The sequence below is a fragment of the Melospiza melodia genome, chromosome 11, assembly GCF_035770615.1.
Source record: "Melospiza melodia melodia isolate bMelMel2 chromosome 11, bMelMel2.pri, whole genome shotgun sequence".
Classification (NCBI taxonomy): Eukaryota; Metazoa; Chordata; class Aves; order Passeriformes; family Passerellidae; genus Melospiza; species Melospiza melodia.
The window spans coordinates 26,107,183-26,128,016 of record NC_086204.1 but is presented as its reverse complement, the minus strand read 5'-3'; the positions used below and the strand labels follow the sequence as shown (position 1 = coordinate 26,128,016).

Sequence of the window (20,834 nt, the reverse complement as noted above, 5' to 3'; positions counted from 1 at the left end):
AACCAACAAGACACATAAATAAAAATTAAGGAACAATTACCAAAATTATTTATGTTTCTTTCTTTACAAGATGGCAAAAGATTTTATTAATACTATGAAACACAGTTTTACCAGTTTAAGGACTGCATAACAATGGTCAGTTATAGTTCTAATTCTTTAGATTAGACTGCTGATGTAGAGAAAATATATTACATGCTCAGGATCTGACAAGCACAGAATTAAGAATCTTCATGTTCTGAATTTAACCACTTAAAAACCTAATCTGCTTGGAAGAAACAACTTATATAATTATGGGCACAGATATTAGCTTAGATAAGGAAGCAGCTCATACTATTATTCTTAGTCCATTACGTGTTTCTTCCACTTCGTAATGTCTTTGCAAGCTTCCAGACTGTTCTTTCAATGGCTTTTAAATTCACTGATTCACTCTGACCTATCACCAGATGTCTTGTTTTCCGAGTTTATGATAGGAACTGGGCTCAGGCAGTGAAAACTTTCAGTGACAGCCTGACCCCCTGCTCCCAGTGCCTGTTCTTAGCCTGTACTCAGGAATCCACTCCTGGTCTGGAGCGGCCATATGGTTGAGTTGGCACAGGCTCAGCACTGGCATCAGGAGCTGCAAAGACAAAATCTCAGCAAGAGCAGACTCTTCAAGGACTTAAACTAATAAACTCAAGGAATTTCTACTGAGCCTGTGCAAACTGAAATGCTGGATTTTCAGAGAAACAGTATTGCTGGTACAAAAGCAGTTCACCTTCTAAAGGCCCCATCCAGGATGGAGGTTCACATGAACATTCTCAGATTGCAGCCAGCACTGGCCAAGCAATGTGTAACTTCTTCCTGCAGTCTCACACATGTGGCAGTGAGTTTTGGTCAATACATATTGAAAACAAGACTTTAGCTGCACATGGAAAATGTGTTTTAACTTCAAACCAAATTTTTAACAGTCTAAAAAGTTTTAAGGAAATACTTTAGAAGATATAACTGGTGTTTCAGCTATACACCTGACAGGATTTGCTGCCAGTCCAGCTAGTCCTGGTAGCTCTAGTCCTTAATAAAGGATAAGGCTTCTTTCTATGGGAGACTGCACAGGATTTAACTGAGTTTTATTTATCCCAAAAAACTCGACAAGCTGGTGTTACTCTACTTAAATAATTTGGGACAAGGCATTTGCAAATATTGCAAATATTCTTTGAAATTTATTTTAACTCAAACTTGGATTGATTTTAAGCAATTCTTCACACAGATTTCTAATGTGCTACTTTACTCACAAAAAATTCAATTTGTGCTCAGAACTGCTGGAATTAGATAGTGTGCCATGTAAGTATTCTGTTATCACATTTGGGTTAAATTAATCCATAATGTTGTGCCCATCCCTGGAAGTGTTCAAGGCTTGGATGGGGTTCAGATTGGATGGGGCTTTGAGCAACCTGGGAGAGTGGAAGGTGTCCCTGCCCATGGCAGGGGGATTCTCAGATCCAGGAGAAGCAGGGTTCGTTGTGTGTTCAGTCCTTACCCGTTTCTGGGTGTTCCCAGTGCCCCAGCACTGCCTGCTCAGTGCAGGTTCCAGTACTTCAAAAAGCACCTGGGAGAGCTTTTGTGGTACCGCAGAAAGGAGTGGGGGCTGGGAGCAGTCTCTCACAGCAGCACCTCTGTTCTAAAACGGATTTGGAAATTATCGAGCTGTTAATCCAGACAAAAGTGTGCAGGAGGCGGACTGAGGAACAGGGAAAGCAGCCCTGCTCCTAGGCCATGCAGAGCGCGACTGTCATGTCTCAGTCTCTGGGTTGTGCTGAATCAGACATCGGGAATACGCATAGGATGGCGCAAACTCTGAAAGTAAAGTTCTAGCAGTGTGTTATCGCTTAAAACTGCTGAACCCTCAGAGTTCCCGATGACCCGGGGAGCGCACAGAAGTAACGAGAGGAGCTGTAAGGGAACGGACGCGAAGAGAGGCTGGGGAGTGACTGGAGGAGCGGCCGGCCAAGGGCCAGGAGAAGCGGGCGGAGGCGGGGCCGGTACGGGCGGTCGCAGCGGGCGGAGGCGGGCCCGGGTACGGCACGGGCGGGCGGGGAAGGGGCGGCCCCGGGGGCGGTGCCGAATCGAGCGCTCGGCGCTCACCGGAGGCGCCGCCGCGATCGCGGCGTGACCCAGCGCGGCCATGGCCGGCTTCATCAACTTCGCGGACGAGGAGGAGGTGCGGGCGTACCTGGAGAACCTGCACGTGGAGTACAGCTACCAGTGCTTCAAGGAGAAGGACCCGGACGGTAAGGCCCTGCCGCCGCCCCCCGCTCGCCGCCCGCCGCGGGGCCGGCAGGAGGCTCAGCCCGTGTGCCGTGCCTTGCAGGCTGCCAGCGCTTCGCCGATTACCTGGACGCTGTCAGGAAGGACTTCGCGGCGGCGGCGCGGGTGCTGCGCGACAACTGCGAGGTGCACGGGCACAGCGAGAGCTGCTACAAACTGGGGGCCTACCAGGCCCTCGGCAAAGGTGGGCAGGGGCGTTCTGGGGCTCGGGCCGCAGGTGACTCCACCGCCTCCCCGGGCAACCTGCTCCGATTGCTGGCCACCCGCACACCTGCCTGTCCTCCTGACCTTGAAGGAGCAACTACCCGTCCCGCCCCTTTCATGGTCACCTCATAAAAGTTGGGGGAGGATGGAAAACCTAAAATTGCTTCCTTCTGAAAAATCAGCTTTACGTTAACTATGTATTATTTTTTTATAATTACAACTGTTTGACAGGTACGTACAGCCAGTGCTCAGTGTTGTTGCATATTCAGTTCACAACATTTCTTCTTGTCAGACAGAAGAAAGTAAGAAAGAAGGAAACTCAAAGACTAGTAAAAGGCATACCTCAGTAGTCCCCAAGGCTGTTCAAAATGTATTTGCTGGCACAGTAATGGAAAGCTTAAATTAGACAGAGATCTTCCAAATGAAGGTACTGGTAAGGAACAATGTTACTACTGTAGTTCAAAACCAGTAACAATCTTGGTGTATACTGGCAAAATAATATTTGCCTAGTGTAAGGTAATAAATCCATGTATGTAGTAATGTAAAGAGTGTTGTAGTAAGGTAAAGGATGTAGTAATGGAAAGAGTGTTTTGTGGATCTGGATTATTTTTTGGATACCAGTGCTGTTGTGCTTACTGGTGAGTGGAGGACAGTTTTCTAAGTCAAAGACATTAGCAGAATGTTTGTCACTGAGACAACAGTAGTGTCTCTGAAGTCCTAAATGTTGAATGTAGTATCTAAAGTGATGGATGCTGTGTTTCCAGTGGGAAGCATCCTGCAAAGCAGAAAGCTCCCAGCTGTTTTAACATGTCCTCACAGTAATGTCTTGACCGACAGGTGGACTCAGCCCAGATTTGAAAGCTGCCTACAAATCCTTCATCAAGTCGTGTGAGAAAGGTGGGAAGAAGTCAGCAAATGCATGTCACAGCGCTGGGCTGCTGGCCCAGGACGGGAGAGCCAACGGTGATCAGCCTGACCCTGCTGCTGCTCGAGACTATTACACAAAAGCCTGTGATGGCAATTTTGCTCCCAGCTGCTTCAACCTGAGTGTGATATACCTGCAGGGAGCACCTGGGGTCCCCAAGGACATGAGCAGTGCCTTGAAGTACTCGCTGAAGGGCTGTGAGCTGGGGCACGTGTGGGCTTGTGCCAACGCCAGCCGCATGTACAAACTGGGAGATGGCGTTGAGAAGAATGATGCCAAGGCAGAGGATCTGAAAAACAGGGCAAAACAATTGCATAAAGAACAGAAAGAAGCTGAAAATTCTCTAACATTTGGGGAGTAAAACTGGCAGATGCCGATATTAAGACTGGTTTTTAAATGGCAAGTGAACTTGTTTTTTAAATTGTGAGAGTACAGTTTTCATTTAAATAAATATCCTGTATTTGGATATGCAAATAAAATTATATTTATATGGATACGACAAATTACTATCTCTGCTGTGCATTTCTGTGTTTTTGAACACACAAGTTCTTGAGTGTGTTTTGCTTAGATCCTTCTCTTCCCAAGCCAAAAACTTGTGGTCTTTTGGGAGTTTTTCCCACATGGTTTCAAGCACAAAGGATTTCTTTTGTGTCCAACTCTTCAATATCCAGGTTTGTGCTCTGACCAGTTCTAACATACAAAAATCACAACTGCAGGTAATCCAGCTTGGGCAGTCTGAACGGTTGCATCTCTCACAAGCATTTTCAGGACTTTGATAGCTGCACCTTTGTGTGAGCTGATCTGAGTCATGGATATTCATCTGTAATTCCGTAGGTCTAGGCCAATTCCTGGCTCCCTTAATTCCTCCAGCTGCCAACTGGTTTGTGAGTGTGTATCTGCCTGTCATATGTGCCTGGGTGCTTCAGGCTGCTCTCCCATCACAAAATTGCCCGTTATTTGATCCCACACAAATCATTTTACCTTCCTGCTAGCTTCTGGAACATTATGTTCTATTTTCTCTAGTTCAGATTTAGGGAACAAGGTGCTAACTCATCAGATCCTGGACTCAAATCCATAACCTATATATATGCAAACTGTAGCTAAACATACAGATTCTGAAACAGCTGTTTAAATAAGCAGGGCAGTGTTTGTAAATATATTTGTGCACTGACAGGATCCTTTGTAATTTTGGTGTGTGTAAATATATGTGATGTTTGTGGTATGTGTGTTTTGCTGTAAGTTTACTACTCAGAACCTGAATCCTCTGGCTCTGGACTAAATAAAGATACAAACTTCACTATTGAAATAAGTGAAGTGGGATTAAAAGCAACATTACTTTGGCTGTGGCCACGAGTGAAAGCAGAGTTGTTGGAATCTCGCTGCATGCATGAATTAAAGCAGTTCTTCCAATTTAGCAGAGTTCTTGGGAAGGATGTTTGCTGCTGGAACAGAAACCCGAGCTGCACAGCATAGAAGTGACACAGGCACCCTGTAACAACAGATGGCAGTGTGTGAAAACTGCACACTGGTGCAGCCTGGAAAAAAACAAATAGCGGTGGCAAAATCAGAGTAATTTTTCTGTCAACAGTTTTTATTTTTTGGCAGTTCAAAAAGGTGAAGCTCTTAGAGGAGCACACTGATTTTTTGCTAGGTACTGTTCTGGACATTTGTTTCACTTGGGAAAGGTAAGTAAATGCTACTGCTGTGGAGTGTTAGCACTAGTAATAAAACAGTTTGGAATCTGTGTGTTCTGGAGTAGGCAATTACAGGTGGGTCAAGGCACTGGAGAATTGGGGGGTATTTTAAGCCCTGTAATGCTCACTGCCACAGAGTGCCTTGTTCAGATCCTCAGCCCAAACACTAGAGCAGTTTTCTTCCAGCAGGACTAATGACTGTCAGTGATCCTGCCAGGAACTTCCAATCAACACAGCAAACAGGCACCACAGAACATCCTCAGTAGAGTAACACTGTGGATAATTAAAGCCATATATAAAGTGCATGTTGTGGGGAAGGTTTTTCGTAGCACTTGAGAACTCACAGACTTGCAGAGCTTAAATACTATAAAGCAAACCATTTTCATTAAAGCTGTGAAGTGTGTAAGATAAGTTTAGGTAGTGTTGTCCAATTTTGCATCACTGGTTGAAAAGGCAAACCCAAATTAAGGAAGACTCTTGTGTTTTCAGGCTGTCTCTGAGCAGTTTGCTGCCTGCTCTGGGCACACCTATAGGTTCTTTGCACAAATATTGATGACAGGTGCATTTAGATAGCTAATACCCTCACCTATATGACTCCTTTCCCTCCAAAGTGACAAAGCATCCAAAAAAAGGGCAGCCAGTCTCATTTCAGTGTATTAAAAATTATATGTGGTAAATGCAGTCTGTAGCAGAGTATCCACTCTATGAATAGCAGTCTATTGTCAGCCTCAAGATTCTGTTCAGGAGACATAATCAAACTCTTTAGAGCTGAAAATTTTCCTGCAAATCTTGGCTTTTAACCATCTTGCTCTGATATTATGGAGGTAATACCAAAAGACCAATATCTTCCTGCTCTTTTTTTCACCTGATGTTAAATGAGGCCAAATTTTATGTTCTCCTGGAGGAAAACTTTCTTCAAAGCCTCTGAGGTCATAAAGAAAGAGTCATAGATGTGTGATCATAGCAGAATAGTTGGAAATATGGAAGAACCTGTTGATCTCTCCAGGATCAGTGGGTTTTCTAAGAAATAAAGGAGTTTATCTCAGCCTCACAGCTCCTAAACCACTGTCTGCTTTCCCTTTCATTTGTTTGCATTGATCTAAGCATACAACCATTAATAAAGCAGCAATATACTTCAGAAGGAGCCAACCCTAATTAATTAAATAGACATATGAATACATGGCTGTAAATGATGAAAGCATTCTCTGCAGGATGCTTCCTGCAGCTGTGAAAAGATCACCAGTGGAGGGCTGGTTTTGAACTGAGATTAAATACTGGCACCACATCATGTGTCATTAAGTATAATTTGGATTAATCCTGGACAAAAGATGCTGTTGGGTAAAGAAGCCACATGATTTTGTAGAAAAAGGGAATCGTTCTAGTGGTTCTGTTTATGTGCTACATTGTAATAAAAGCAGTTTTGCAGCTTGCTGACCTTTTGTTCAGCCATTGGTAACAACTCCTCTCTGCAGTGTGTGTGTGAAGGGAGTTCTTGTGGCTGTACACGCCCACCCAGAGGGATGGTCTGGGAGATTTTGTGTCATCATCACACCAAGAAACAAGAATAGTAGTGTTCCTTGTTATAGGACAAACTTTTTGTTCAGTACAGAAAGAAATTCACTCTGTTGGCAATTTTTCACTTCATCATGTGAGACAGAAGAACTCTCAAGTAGCTCTTCTTCTCCTTTGGCAGGTGGAGAGGGAAGAATTCCTTCTTCCCTTATGCTTCCCAGCATCTCCTCCACTATACCTCAGAGCAACACAGTTCTGCTCAGGGTTGGCTTTTTTGTGGGGGGTGAAGCAAGAGGAGAGAGGAAGGAAAAGGAGTCATGGCACAGCAAAAAACAGGTCAGGAAATAAGCAACAAATCTGGTTGTATCATTACTGCAGTAATCTGTGCTGGGGTCACACCCAGGGGTTCAATTCAGATCCTGACATTATGCCATTTGTGTGCCCCCATAATGACACCCCTGATCCAGAGATCCACAGTCTAAGATTCAGGATTGTCCAAAGTCCCTCGCACGTATTTCAGTACTAAACACTGGTACCATGCTCTCATTTTCAAGATTCTGTATCAACAATATGGCCCAGAATCCACAAAAAACCAAATTTTCCCAAGAATCTTTAGACTATAAGGATCAAATGTGTGCCAAATTTTTTTATGCCTGATTTCATTTGCCAGATCTGTAGCCTCCCAGTTCTTTCATTTTACTGTATCCATACTTGAAGCAAGCACAATAACCAGTAATTACACTAATTTTAGACTATACCACATATTTCTTATTTGTTGTTATTGCCTTCTACCCTTAGTATTAGTTGCAAATTACCATTGTTATGTTTGTTCCGTATGTGTTTTATACTTCTTACAGGCACACTTAGTTTTTTTTCAGTCTTGTTTGTAATACCATAATATGGTTCTGTAAAATTTTTTTTTTAATTTTTGTCATCTTTTTATCCTAATCAACTAATCAGACATTTGTATGCGATGAAATGATAAAATTTAGGCCACTTTGGAGTGGTGATTTCAGATGGAGATTTGTGAACAGCATAATTGCAATGCATTCATGTGCTTGAATTCACGAGTGTGGTGGGAGTTCTCTGTAACTTCTCATTCTGTCTATGCAAAATTGAAAAACAGTACTTTAAACGTACCCTGGAGAGTTTTTCTTAGCAACTGTTAAAAAAGAAGAAAGAAAGAAGATGAAAAAACCCCACATGTTTATACAGCAGTTGTCACCCACAGGATTCTAGTGCACTTCACTGAGTCCTTTCTAGCTCACAGAGAGCCATTCCATACAGAGCTGGGGCAACAAAGCCACCAAAGAAAAATGTTGTTGTTTGGCTGTGAAGAATTTCATATCTTGAAGATGAGGCTAACCTGAGTTTATGTTAGACGTCCTTATTCTGACAGTCCTCTTTTGACACATAATAGCCTGCTGTGCACATTTCATTTTCACCAAAACCACTGAAAAGAAGTGGCTTGGTCTCCTTCCAGCTCTCCTGCCACTGGAAGCACGCCATGTTCCTATAGAGCTTCCTGCCCAGAAAACTCTTGTTGCTTTGCAACAACCTTTTCTGCAAACTCCTGAGAAGGAAACCTGGATTTTGTCTTTAGTTCAGGACAGGAGGACAAGCCACTGAGCAGCTACTGACTCATTGCAGGACACACAGTGTCACTAGGGGCCCAAACTGATTATTCTCCAAATGATATTTAGCGGGGCAAGGACTTATCAATTCTTCACAAGCCAAGAAACACTAAGATGGGAAACTGGCCTTTGAATGCTATTCTGATAATATTTATGGACTATCATTGCAGACACATGTGACAGTCACGTCAGCACAAGTGTTATCAATAACGGCTGAAGAGAAAATAAGAAGCTGTGACATTGTCAACACTGCAATCAGCCCTTCAGAGAAGCTATTTTCTGTGCCTTTTAAAGTGATATGTTTTCTCCACAGCATTGTTTTACTTATTTGTTCTGCAGCTGACACAAAGGCAATACAAAATATCTTCCTTGTCAGGGAGGCTGAGACAGAGTGACATCAGCTGTCACAGGCATCCAAACCTGCCTCAGACTGGCAGCTCACATACTGGGGTATTTATGAACTGACAGTGGCCCTCAGAGAGATTATGTACCATTTGAGGTTAAAAACTTTAGATATTTTGGAAATCCTGAGCTTATTCTAAATTCTTTTCTGCTGAGTTTTGTGAGTTTTATATGTTCCTCAGAACTCAGGGGTTGATATCAGAAGATGCCAGGGACTGACATGTTACAAAAGCCACAGAATATGTGAACAAATTCAATACAAGTGAAGGTTTCTGCAGGAGCAGCCCAGGATTTGTTACAGCAAACAGTGAAAACTTCCCACACCCTTTAACTCTTAACCAAAACATCTCTGCAGTGTACCTGGCTTGATAATTTCTGTTCTCTGTGTACTGCAGCCCAAGTGTGTTGTTTGCTGACTGTTCTGTTTATTGCTCCCACAGCAGGGTATGGACATTTCCAGATCACACTATCACACTGTAGTGACAATGCTGATCCACTGATGCTTTAAACTGCAACACAAATCAACAGCTAGTTAATATAGCTCTATAAATCACAGGAGATAGGTGATCTCTAGTGACCAGTTCTAATTCTCTAGGACCTTTCTTTCCTAATCTAATGCCATCCTGATATGTGTGTTAAACTAAAGCCTAGGGTCAGAGAGTATTTTCTTAGGCAGTACCTGTACCTTTTAGGCAAGAATTTAAAGCTTTCAGCCCTTTCAAATAAAGGATGATTTTGCTTTAGATATTGTACAGTTACAAGTTGCCACCTAAGGCCACATTTATACACCAGAGTCCTGGAAAAAAAAAAAAAAAAAAAAAAAAAAAATATATATATATATATATATATATACACACACACTATATTCCCCATTATAATCTTTGGGGAACAATTCCATGAAATACTTTTGCTCTATGATTTGAATAAATAAGTAACCCCCCACTTGATTTCAGTGACTATTTTCCCCCTGCATTTTTCAGTACTGACCCAGAATAACTGCTGTCATCCCACAGGCAGATACATTGCAACAATCAATGAGAGCTTTGAGCCAAATTGTGGAAAAGTTTTGTATCTTTGAAGCTCCAGTCGAAATTCTGCCCTCCAGAGAGCCAAAGGCAAGGGCAATTGGCAGGGTGCAATTCCTGCATCATGCACACAACCTGGGAAAATGGCATCCAGAGGCAAGGCAGGACCTGGTGCTGAGGAGCTGCGAGTCCAGGCTGCTCACACCTTGCTTGGTGTTCTCAAAATGCATTAATGTTGCTGGGGACAAACAGAGGGTGACAGAAAGAAAGGTAACATCTTTTGATGTGTAAAGTATGAAAGAACAAAGCTTTTTGATTCAGTTCCTGTTCACTTGGCTGAACCAGAGATATTGTGAGGCTTGGAAACAGATGTACCCTTGAAAACTAATTACACTGAAGCTTAATGCTTGAAAATTTTCTTTCAGGAAGGTCCTTGTGCAATTGGGGATTTTGGGCTATTTCTCTGCTTTTGTCCTGCCACTGCAAATGGATGAGATGAATGTGTGGAGGGGAATTGATTGAGTACTGTCTGTGCTTGGAGGCTTGAGCTAATAAGTGACAAACATAAATGCTGCTTCTTGTTAGAACCTGCTATGTGCAATCCTGCTCAGCCTATGAATACAGCTAAAACCAAAGGGACTCTGCACAATTCCTGCAGCACATCAAGCATCAGCTGCCCCCACCTGGGACCTATGTGATTGCTTTAGGGGGCTGCTGGAGTGTAGCTCAGCTTGGCCCAGTCACTCCAAGAGGACAGCTCATATCAGAGCTGGTGAAGAGAAACAGGATCTTTTAAAATAGTAGAGTCTGAAAAGAAGGGCAGCTTCACAACAGAAATGATCAGGAATAAATTGCATAGGAGAGGAACTATTTCTAGCCAGAACCTACTTGTCCTTATACAAAATGAGAGCACGTGATTAATTAATTCAAAGCGAATTCTATTTTTTCTCATTGCTCAGGCAGTAAACCAAAAGGACAAGTAATTTAATTTGGCCATTGAAGCATCTTTTGATGCCAGGAAAGGGGCATATCAAACTGCTTTTTCCTGATGTCTCCAGAGTGCAGCAAGAGCTACAGTTATACTGTGTGCAACAGGGAGCTTGGAAGGATTCCTTAGAGATGCTGGACTGCCTTGTTTAGCTCTGGAGATAAACAGGTGATCATTTTTTCCAGCTATGCCTGTTCCTAAAGGAAATTATCTCAATCCTATTTTAATGAAGGAGCCAGATCCAGATCATGGCATATTCAGATTGCGTATTTTCTGGAATAGAATCCCAAATCAGATCAAATTAGTCCTACAAGGTATCTGCAAGGTGTCTGGGCAACCTGAAATAGAAATCTTCCACAATCCAAGACCTCCCCTGTTAATTAACCCTGCAATCCCTATGGAGTGAGACTCCAGGCAGGAATATGACTCTATGGCATAGAGTGGGTCTTGATGGGCATTTATTAAATAAGGTCCAGGCTTAAACCGCGTGTGGGGCAGAAGAGGTGAGGGTTGGGACAAAGATATAGCCTTTCCTCACTGGCACCTTCACTTCCCATCTGTAGCCAGGGTTGAGCCAGTGGCTAGGTACACACACACACAGACACACCTGAATTTTGGAGACTGAGGGAGTTTTTGATCTCAGACCCAGCTGTGCATTTACTTGATGGGATTGCAATAGCTGTTTGAAGATTTTTGAGAACCCATTAAAGGCTGAAGAGTACCCCAGCACTTTGGATTGCAGGCAGTCTGAGTGCTCTGAATGGATAAAAGACTAGAACTAGACATCTCTATTTAAAAAAAAAAAAAAAAAAAAAAAAAAAAAAAAAAAACCAAAAAAACCCAACTCTAACCTCACAACAAAATCCAAATGTTCTCAGGATCGAATGAGCCTTTTGTGTTCCGTCCTCTCTACAAGCTGCTCAGCTGTGCTTTTTTTATTTTCCTGAGGGAGGACTGTTCCCTTGGCTACCATGCTGGCCCCTAATAGTTGGCATTTGGGCACAGGATGAAAACATTGCTCTGTTTTTCTTTCATTCCTGCAGGAGCAGTGGGAACACAACTGGAGAGGTTTCTGGTAGGCAACAGCTCTAGGTGATAGCACTGAACCAAGCCAGGTGATTGTGCCCTCCCAGGCACTGCTCCAGGTGATCTCTGTATTCCTGCTGGCCACTGCCTTGCCAGAGAAGTGCTAGCAGGAGGTGAGGCTTGGGGCTTGTGTCTCTGCCCTCCTGCACAGCAGGCAGCACAGAGCACCTTCAGCTGCTGCGTTTCCTTTCAGCCACAGGCAGCAGCAGTGCCTCGTGTGCACAGGCAGCCTCACGCCAACAGGAGGGCAGGTCACTGCAGACACAGCTAATGCCTGGCAGCTGTAAGCAGCATCTTTAATCTTGCTGGCTTTCTATTTTAAGGACATTGTTGCTTCTGCATTAGAGGAATTAGAATAGTCTTGTCTCCTCCTGAGATCTCAAGGTCCTGCCTTCATGTGCCATTATGTGCTCTGTGAAACTCTTTCATTAAAGCTTCCACACAGTGACCTTTGCACAATAACCTGCTCTCTGTAGTCCCTCCATGGTCTGAGGCTGTTCTCATTTAAATTATGTTTCTGTGGAGGGAATCAAATATATATTCTCTACTTAAATGCCTGGAGCAAACTAATGTTCTTCTGCAGTCATGAAATGCAACAAAGGGACCATGATTGCAAGGGTAGGTGAGGCCTGCAGTTTCTGTGGAAACTGGAGACCGATGTGAGCAAAGGGGCAGAAGAGGAAAGCAAGAACACAGGTCCACCAGATGAACAGAAAGGATTGTACCTCAGACAGAAGTTGAGAAAATGAGGCAATAAATGTGAGTGGATGAAGAGTTAAGAGTCTGAATAAGCAGCCTGACATGGTTTTCCAGTTCTAATCCAGCAATTGTGCCTCTGAAGGTTTGCTTGATGAGATGCAATATAGAATTTATTTACTAGGTAGCTGGGACCCTGGTAAGGACTTGAAGTGACTTATAACACAAAAGTAATAAGGACACCACTAATTGGGGATTGGGAGAAAAAGAGAAGTCACAAATACAGAAAGGCTCTACTGCTTTTATTATTTCCCCCCCTATTTTCTGTGGTGGCCATACCAGATACAGATATGACCAAGCCTGAGAATTCAGGGACATGCCTGGTGCTCAGGTAGATCAATCCCATCTCGGTAAGCAGGACTGCTGGCTTTGCCCTCCAGAAAGGCTCAGAGGACAGAGAAGGCAACTTGTGGAGAAGGAACACAGGAGGCACTGGTGCAGGAGCTGCACTCAGGGCTTAGCTGCTCTACAGGAATTTGCAGTGTTCCTGCCCAGCTCAGGAACAGGGGGAGGTGATTAGCAGGTTGGTTTGCTGAGCCTGTGTGACCTGAATTGAATCTGAGCTATAAGGGGCCTTGCAGTTCTACACTCTGGTTCTCTGTCTTTAGCCAGAATTATCTGTATTTATTATATCTGAGACCTGTCTGCTTAACCTCTACCAGAGTCTTCAGTCACTGCATGCAATTTTTTCCTGTGTTTACTAAACTTTCCAGCAGAGAATTCATTATTTCCTCAACCACCACAAATACAATGTTGTAAAAGAATAATATGGAAGCAAGCAAGAACAACCCAGCAGCACAGAAGCAGGAGGCCCAGCAGTCTTTGGCCTCCTTAGGCCCTCTATTACTTATTTAGTTCAATTTGATTGCAGTAGGGTGCTGTTTACAACCAGGTGAAGAACAAGAGCCCTTCCAGCACTCTGGGAGTGAAGATTTGATTCTTCAGCATCAGAGAAGACAGCTAGTAGGGGGTCGGTGTAAAAATGCAGCTCATTGCAATGAGGGAGAGAGGCAGAAAAAAATGAGAGTAGCTTCTGGTACTAGGGATAAGGATCATCTCAGATTTATCTTTCAACTGTGTCAAAGTGTAACTGCTCTTCAGGTTTTATTGTTAGTGTTGTCATTGCAATAATACGCTAGAAATGAAATGCTTTATTTACTGATAAGAAAAGAGATTTACCCACCATGTGATATGCTGCTATTTTCACACAAAGATTGTATCAGAAGTCCCAGACAGCTGAATAGTATCTGGAATTAGAGGAAAGCAAATAGTGGCAACCTGCTGCTCCCAGCTTCTGTCCAAGTAGAGATGCTATAATGTGCACTAAATCCTGATTTTTTAAAAATACTTTTACAGAAAAATGAAAGCTCTCCAATGGCTGTGGTCCAATTCCCCAGAAAAGAGGATCCAAGGCAGCCTTTCCATTGCTGGCACAGACAGCCCTGCTCTGTCACCTCCCTGAGAAGCAAAACTAAAAACCAAACTTGTTGATCTGAATAAGCAGCCTGACATGATTTTCCAGTCCTAATCTGGTAATTGTGCCTCTGAAGGTTTGCTTGATGAGATGCAATATAGAAAGATCCATAGTCCTTTGCAAAGGTTGGTCCACAGGTCATTATTTCAGCCAAAAATTTCCATTTCAAAGGAAATCAGAGGAAACCTAGTGAAGGCCATGTGAAAACAGAACTCACCCACCCAGCCAGCCCAGTAAAAGGCTCCTGGTGTGACCCAATGAGTCAGCTCATTTTCTTTCAAGCAACTCACTTAACTCAATCACTTTCTCAAATCACTTTCACTGAACAATTCTCTTAGATTTCCATGGAATAAAACACTAGATCCCATTTGCACAGTCTGCCATTTCCTTTTTGCATTAAAACTCTGAGTTGCCCTTATCAGGTCAGGGCTGCCTTATCACCTTCCCCAGAAATGCTTCGGTCCTATATATAACAAGATTAATATTCACTGCATCCCTCAAGTCTTGGAGCTCACAGTTTAAAGTTCCAAGTGCTGCCTTGGTAGCTCCAGCAAACACTAGGAAGGATTTCCAGGATCTCTGTAGCTCCTAAACCCCTTGGCACAGGCCTCCCAAGTACAGCAGTGCTTTTAGGGAGCAGCTCTGGCCATGGGCTGATCCCTGTGGATGTAGAGACCAACAGCCCCAGTGGGAACCCCAGGGGTAAGAGACCACTGCTCCCATTTAGCTCAAGATCATGATTTATTTGCACCAGTTACAAATGCAGCCTAATGAAAAGCAAAGCTGCAGAAACACGTTCTATCATTGACTCAAAAGAGAAATCAATATGTTCATATATATTACAGGGAGCAATCTCCATTAAAAAGCAAAGGGATGAGACAACAATGTTGTTCATACTTGCTAGGATCCTACAGCTTTTAAACATTTAAGCCTCTCTGTCAAAAACTGGTGGGTTCATACAAGAGATCAGCCCAATCCATCTGCTTTTACTGACTCTGGAAACTTACAGCCAACTACCAGGCCCTGCTGGGAAGGCACTTTTCCCAAAGTATGTGGAGGTCTGCAAAGAAGAGAGAGGTTTTTGCCTGTGAATTGTTCAGAGCACCCAGAAGATGCAGTGAGGTTCAATTTGCCCATACTGACAGTACACTTTGCATTTGCTTACTTAAGAAAACAAAATTGCATTGAGGGGATTTGTGTTTCCTTGATTGCCAGGAGATTGAATGGGGGCTGTTTGGGTCAAATGAACAATTTTAAGTGCAGTGCTTTGTGCAGGTGTCTTTATTAAAATAAAATTATAATTAAAAAGAAATCAAAAGAAACATCCTGAGTCACTAGCAGCCTGTCTTGTAATCACTTGTGGTCTAATTTACTTAAATTTATTTCTGAAATGAAAATTTATTGGGATGCCACTTAAAGTAATTTCACTGCTTTTCTTCAGGAAGCAAAAAAGTAGAAAGAATTAAGGTGGGCAGAGCAAAAATTCTGTCAAAGGAGGCAGCAGACATGGCAGGAGTCACACACTGCCCTGACTCTACTAGGCCAGTGAGTGCACCTTTGCATAGCTGCAGTCTGCCCCAAACAGCTGCTCATCATAGAGTGGCAAAAGCCACTAAAAGAAATTAACTGCAACATTTGTTACAACAGCTACATGAGACTCTGGTTCATTTTGTTATTGAAAACAAGGAGCTTTCCAAGCGGCTCTGGTCACAGATTGCATTATGCACGTTAAATGTCTGTGGCAGCAGGAGTACCAGACAGTAGGTGGAGTGAGGAACATGAACTGAGAAAAGGCAGCAAAATTCCCTAATACAGGCAGCAAAACCACCAGCAGAGACTCACTGCCAAGTTCACAATGAGCTGGAAGGCACAACTCTACAAAGGTGTCAGCACAACCACTGTGTCTCACAGTACAGGAACTATAAAGTACCTATGGCAGTCCTGAAAAGTAGAAATGTGCTAACTAAGGAACACAAGGAAGATTTGAAGAAGTCATTTCTAACTATGATGTCAAAGTACTACTTTTACATTTGCTGGTATCTCAAAGAAAACCTCTGGGAAGGAAAATCTTCTTTATTCAGAGGGTTACTGCAATGAACTTGGAATACAAGCAAGGATTGATGTCCAAAGTATAGAGGGCAGGGGCCCAAGCACTGCTTTCAGCTTTGGAAATTCTAAGTTACCTTATAGTTTGTGGTACTTTGCAAGAAAATCCAAAAAACTTGTTAAAACCAGGCATAACTAACTAAAAAGCATGTGCTTTGTTTTCTTTAGTGCGTCTTTAGCTTTGGCTCTGACAAACCACTGAAATGTTTAAGCCTGTGCTTTGACAAAACAAGCCAGGCTCACCCCTACACTGTGGCCTGACAAAGCATCTGGAGAGCTGCAAGCTGGGTGCTGCCTTGTTGTGCAAAGCCAGGACTCACCAAGGTTCTCCTGCCTCCTGTCCTGGCCGTTCTGTGCTGCAGGTTTGGCCCCAAGTGCTATTCACAAGCTAAGCTACAAAATGCTGCAGTGCTGCCCTTCACACCATGAGGAGACAAACAGATGTGGGGACATTCACACCTCAACTTGCACAGGAGTCATCCCAAAGGATAGAAACACATTTTTTATTATATACTGTGTACATAAAAATGTTGCATCTAATTGAACATCTTCTATCTAAAATAAATGTTTGGTCCCTTTCTGCAAATTCAATGGAAGTCAGAGTAAGCCCATCTGTTTTCATCTCTGGGACTAATATTGCTTCCTCCATTTCATTAACGTGCATTTATCCTGCTCTCCCTTGCAAGGGAAATGCAGCAACCCTGAACTTTGATTAGGAGCAATCAGAAAACATCCACACCTGCATGTAGGCAGTGGGAGGCTTTTCAATTGGAAATGGATTTTGAGAACATAATGTCTCTGTTTTGAAAGGGCAAATGCATCTTTCAAGGAATACAAGCAATAAAAAACATTCAAGTATTGTGTTTCTTCAAGGATAGTAATGCTATCATAGAATCAAGTGCCTTAATTGCTGAAGTGATTAATTTCTGCTCTTTGGAACTAAATATATTCAATGTTACTAAAGAAGTCCTGGAGAGTTTTTCATAAGCTGGATGATAGCACAGACAGTGCTTATCATCTGTCCAAATCAAGGTGTCCTTTCTCTTGCCCATTTTAGGTTCAAGAGACAGATGCAAGGACTGTGGTGTGGGGACCTGCAGTGCCACTAAAGCAGCCCAAAGAGCACTGCAGCAGGGCAGGGCATGGAGGAGCAGGGTGATTTCTGCTGGAGAAAGCAGACTGGCAGGGAAGCAGTGCCTAACTGAGATTAGTGGCCTTTATTCATTCTGTTTCCAGGTCTCTACTATCTTTAATGCTTGTTGAAATAGAGGTTTTGGAAGAAAAGTCTTCCCTGATGGTGTAACTTTCTCGTCTTTTGGTTAAATTCTAAGGATGTTTCTGCTCCTTGTTTGTCAGGTGCCCAGGAAAGTGGGAGGAAGGCAAGATTTACTATTCCCATAACACCTAAATATAAACTGTAATCAGATTTATAAACAACATCTACAGACCTCTTTCATAAGCTATAAAAAGCTTTGCAAAGTACATCTGTGCACTTCTGTTTCCTTTTCATAGTCTTTCCCCTTTGCTTCTATTTCCCTAAATAGAAAGATAATAGTATTAATCTATTCCTTGGGGCTTTTGTGAAGATTCACAATTAATATTTATGCAGTAAAATGAAATAAATGCTGCATAAGTGCTGAGCATCATTATTGTTCTCTTTCTCTCTTCATTAGCACATCATGTACATGCCAAGTAGAACAGATAAACACAGAAATTAGCTGCCCTCAAAGTCAGGCAAGTGAGAAAGGTAACATGAGTGCTAGAGAGCCATTAATTAAAAATGTTTGCTGTGGGTGACATCTGTGGCAAACAAAACAACCCTCTGAGATTTAAAGAATTAAATATGTTTCTTTACTCATTTGAGCAAGTTCTGTCTGCAGCAAAGAAGTTCTGGGAATATTTTCAAATTAAATATGCAGCACATACTCCCACAGCAGCTGCATCTTAAACAGGAATCCAACTGAAGCAGCAAGTAGGTTTTGCATTGTAAAACCTGGAAACCTCAGTGATTCTTTCCAGATGGCATTTATTTCCTTTGCTGATTACTACATGTGTGTTTTCCAAAGCACAACTCACATGGAACTGCCTTCACCTTTGCAATTACTAGAGTAGCCAATTCCCATTTCTACAGGTTTTTGATGCAGGAATTTGGATTAGTCCCAACATGATCAGGACTTCTCATTTGTCCATCTCAGGCCGTGCTGGCCTGCAGAGCTGAGGTGGCCATGCCCTTCAGAGCAGTGAGGTTCTGCAGAGATAACCTCAAAGATTTTCTTTCTAGGAATATCTGGCTATCTCATGGAATCTAATTAACCCTGGCACAGACAGCTATTTAAGAAGTAGTGAACCATTTCATGTTCTCAGCATTTGCACTTCAGGAATATCCTAAAGGAAAAGGAGGAAGATTCATTGTGAATGCTGTCCACTAATTTGCTTGATCTTTTCCTTTCAAGAGAAATAATGTCCAATGAGAAGCAGTGGAAACTGCAAATGGTGTGTAAGAACAAGTGTAATGTGCAGCTGTAAATTAAAATGCCCATTTGCCATGGATAAGAGCTAGTAAAAGAAACTCAGCGAAGCAGGACAGCTTTGCTTTTATCAAAGATAAAATGCAGACCTCATTGAGCGAGCTTTAAACTAAGCTCGAAGGGGGAATGGGAACCAGCTGAGCTAATTGGAAGCAGGCCCAAGAATTGCAAACGTAAGATAGGGGTGAACTCAGTTGCCCAGATGAAGTGCATGTATACAAATGCACGAAGTTTGGGCAACAAACAAGAAGAGCTGGAGGCCATGGTACAACTGCAAAGCTATGATGTAGTTGCCATCACGGAAACGTGGTGGGATGACTCATATAACTGGAGTACTACATTGGCTGGATACAGACTCTTCAGGAGAGATAGAAAAGGAAGAAGAGGAGGTGGCGTAGCTCTTTATATTAAGCAAACCTTCGATGCCATTGAAATTGAAACAAAGGAAGAAGGTGTCGAATGTTTATGGATAAGAATTAAGGGGAAGGCTAACTACGCCGACATCACATTGGGAGTCTGTTATCGTCGACCTGATCAAGAAGAAGAAGTCGACGATCTATTCTATAAGCAGTTGTGCAACGTTTCAAGAGCATCAACCCTTGTTCTTGTTGGTGACTTTAATCTACCAGATATCTGCTGGGAATTTAACACAGCAGTCAAGAGGCAATCAAGAAAATTCTTAGAAACTATGGAAGATAACTTTTTGTTACAACTGGTAGATGAACCCACCAGGGAAGGGACTACATTAGATTTGTTATTTACAAACAGGGATGGGCTGGTGGGGGACGTGATGGTTGGAGGTCGTTTAGGGCAGAGCGATCATGAAATAATAGAGTTTTCAATACTTGGCGATGTTAGGAGGAGCACGAGTAAAACTCGTACATTGGATTTCCGGAGGGCGGACTTTGGCCTGTTTAAGAGATTAATTCAGAGTGTCCCTTGGGAAGCCGCCCTTAAAAATAAAGGAGTTCAGGAAGGGTGGGCTTACTTCAAGGCAGAGATCTTGAAGGCGCAGGAACAAACCATTCCTGTATCCCGAAAGATCAGTCAACGGGCCAAACGTCCAGCCTGGCTGGGTAAGGAGATCTTGGAAGAGCTTAGGAATAAAAAGAGGACGTATCAGAGTTGGAAAAAGGGTCAGGTCTCCAAGGATGTATTCAAGAGGGCTGCTAGAGTATGCAGGAAAAAAATTAGGGAGGCCAAAGCCCAGTTTGAACTCAGGATAGCGACCGCTGTTAAGGACAACAAAAAATGTTTTTATAAATATATTAATAGTAGGAAAAAAGGTAGGACCAGCCTTTGTTCCTTAATGGACACAGGTGGGAATTTAGTATTTACAGATGAGGAGAAGGCAGAAGTGTTCAATGCCTATTTTACCTCGGTTTTTAAAGTGAAGATGACTTGCCCTCAAGACTCCCGTCCGTCTGGACTGGTAGATGGTTTTAGGGAACAGAATGGTCCCCACATTATCCAAGAAGAGGCAGTTATAGAACTATTGAAATGTTTGGACATTCACAAATCTATGGGACCAGACGGGATCCACCCCAGGGTGATGAGAGAGTTGGCAAATGAGATTGCAAAGCCACTCTCTATCATTTACCAACAGTCGTGGATTACTGGTGAGGTTCCGGATGACTGGAAGCTGGCCAATGTGATACCCATTCACAAAAAGGGCGCAAAGGATGATCCTGGCAATTATAGACCAGTCAGTCTAACATCTATACCTGGCAAAATAATGGAACAGTTCATATTACGTGCCATCATGCAAAATTTGCAGGATGGCCAGGGTATCAGACCCAGCCAGCACGGATTTAGGAGGGGTAAATCATGTCTAACTAACCTGATCACTTTTTATGATCAGGTAACCCGGCTAGTGGATGCAGGGAAGGCTGTAGATGTTGTTTTTCTGGATTTCAGCAAGGCCTTCGACACTGTATCCCATAGCATACTCCTACACAAGCTAGCTGGCCGTGGTCTGGATAGGAATACCCTTTGCTGGGTTCAGAACTGGCTGGATGGCCGGGCCCAGAGAGTGCTGGTGAATGGTGTCACATCTAGCTGGCGACCAGTCACCAGTGGTGTCCCTCAGGGGTCTGTGTTGGGACCAGTTTTGTTCAATATTTTTATTGATGATATGGATGAGGGCTTAGAGTCTTTTATTAGTAGTTTTGCTGACGATACCAAATTGGGAATGAG

General features: G+C 43.0%; 2 protein-coding genes across 2 annotated transcripts; one reads left to right on the top strand and one right to left on the bottom strand.

The window, feature by feature from the left end:
- Positions 1 to 1,797: 1,797 nt before the first annotated feature.
- LOC134422732 (uncharacterized) lies at positions 1,798 to 2,163 on the bottom strand. Its single transcript, XM_063165125.1, has one exon. The coding sequence runs from the start codon at positions 2,161 to 2,163 to the stop codon at positions 1,798 to 1,800; it is 366 nt and encodes a 121-aa protein (XP_063021195.1).
- LOC134423254 (cytochrome c oxidase assembly factor 7) lies at positions 2,108 to 3,936 on the top strand. Its single transcript, XM_063166120.1, has 3 exons — positions 2,108 to 2,267; positions 2,348 to 2,488; positions 3,346 to 3,936. Exons 1-3 carry the CDS (start codon positions 2,162 to 2,164, stop codon positions 3,792 to 3,794), a joined length of 696 nt encoding a protein of 231 aa, XP_063022190.1. The 5' UTR covers positions 2,108 to 2,161; the 3' UTR covers positions 3,795 to 3,936.
- Positions 3,937 to 20,834: the final 16,898 nt, after the last annotated feature.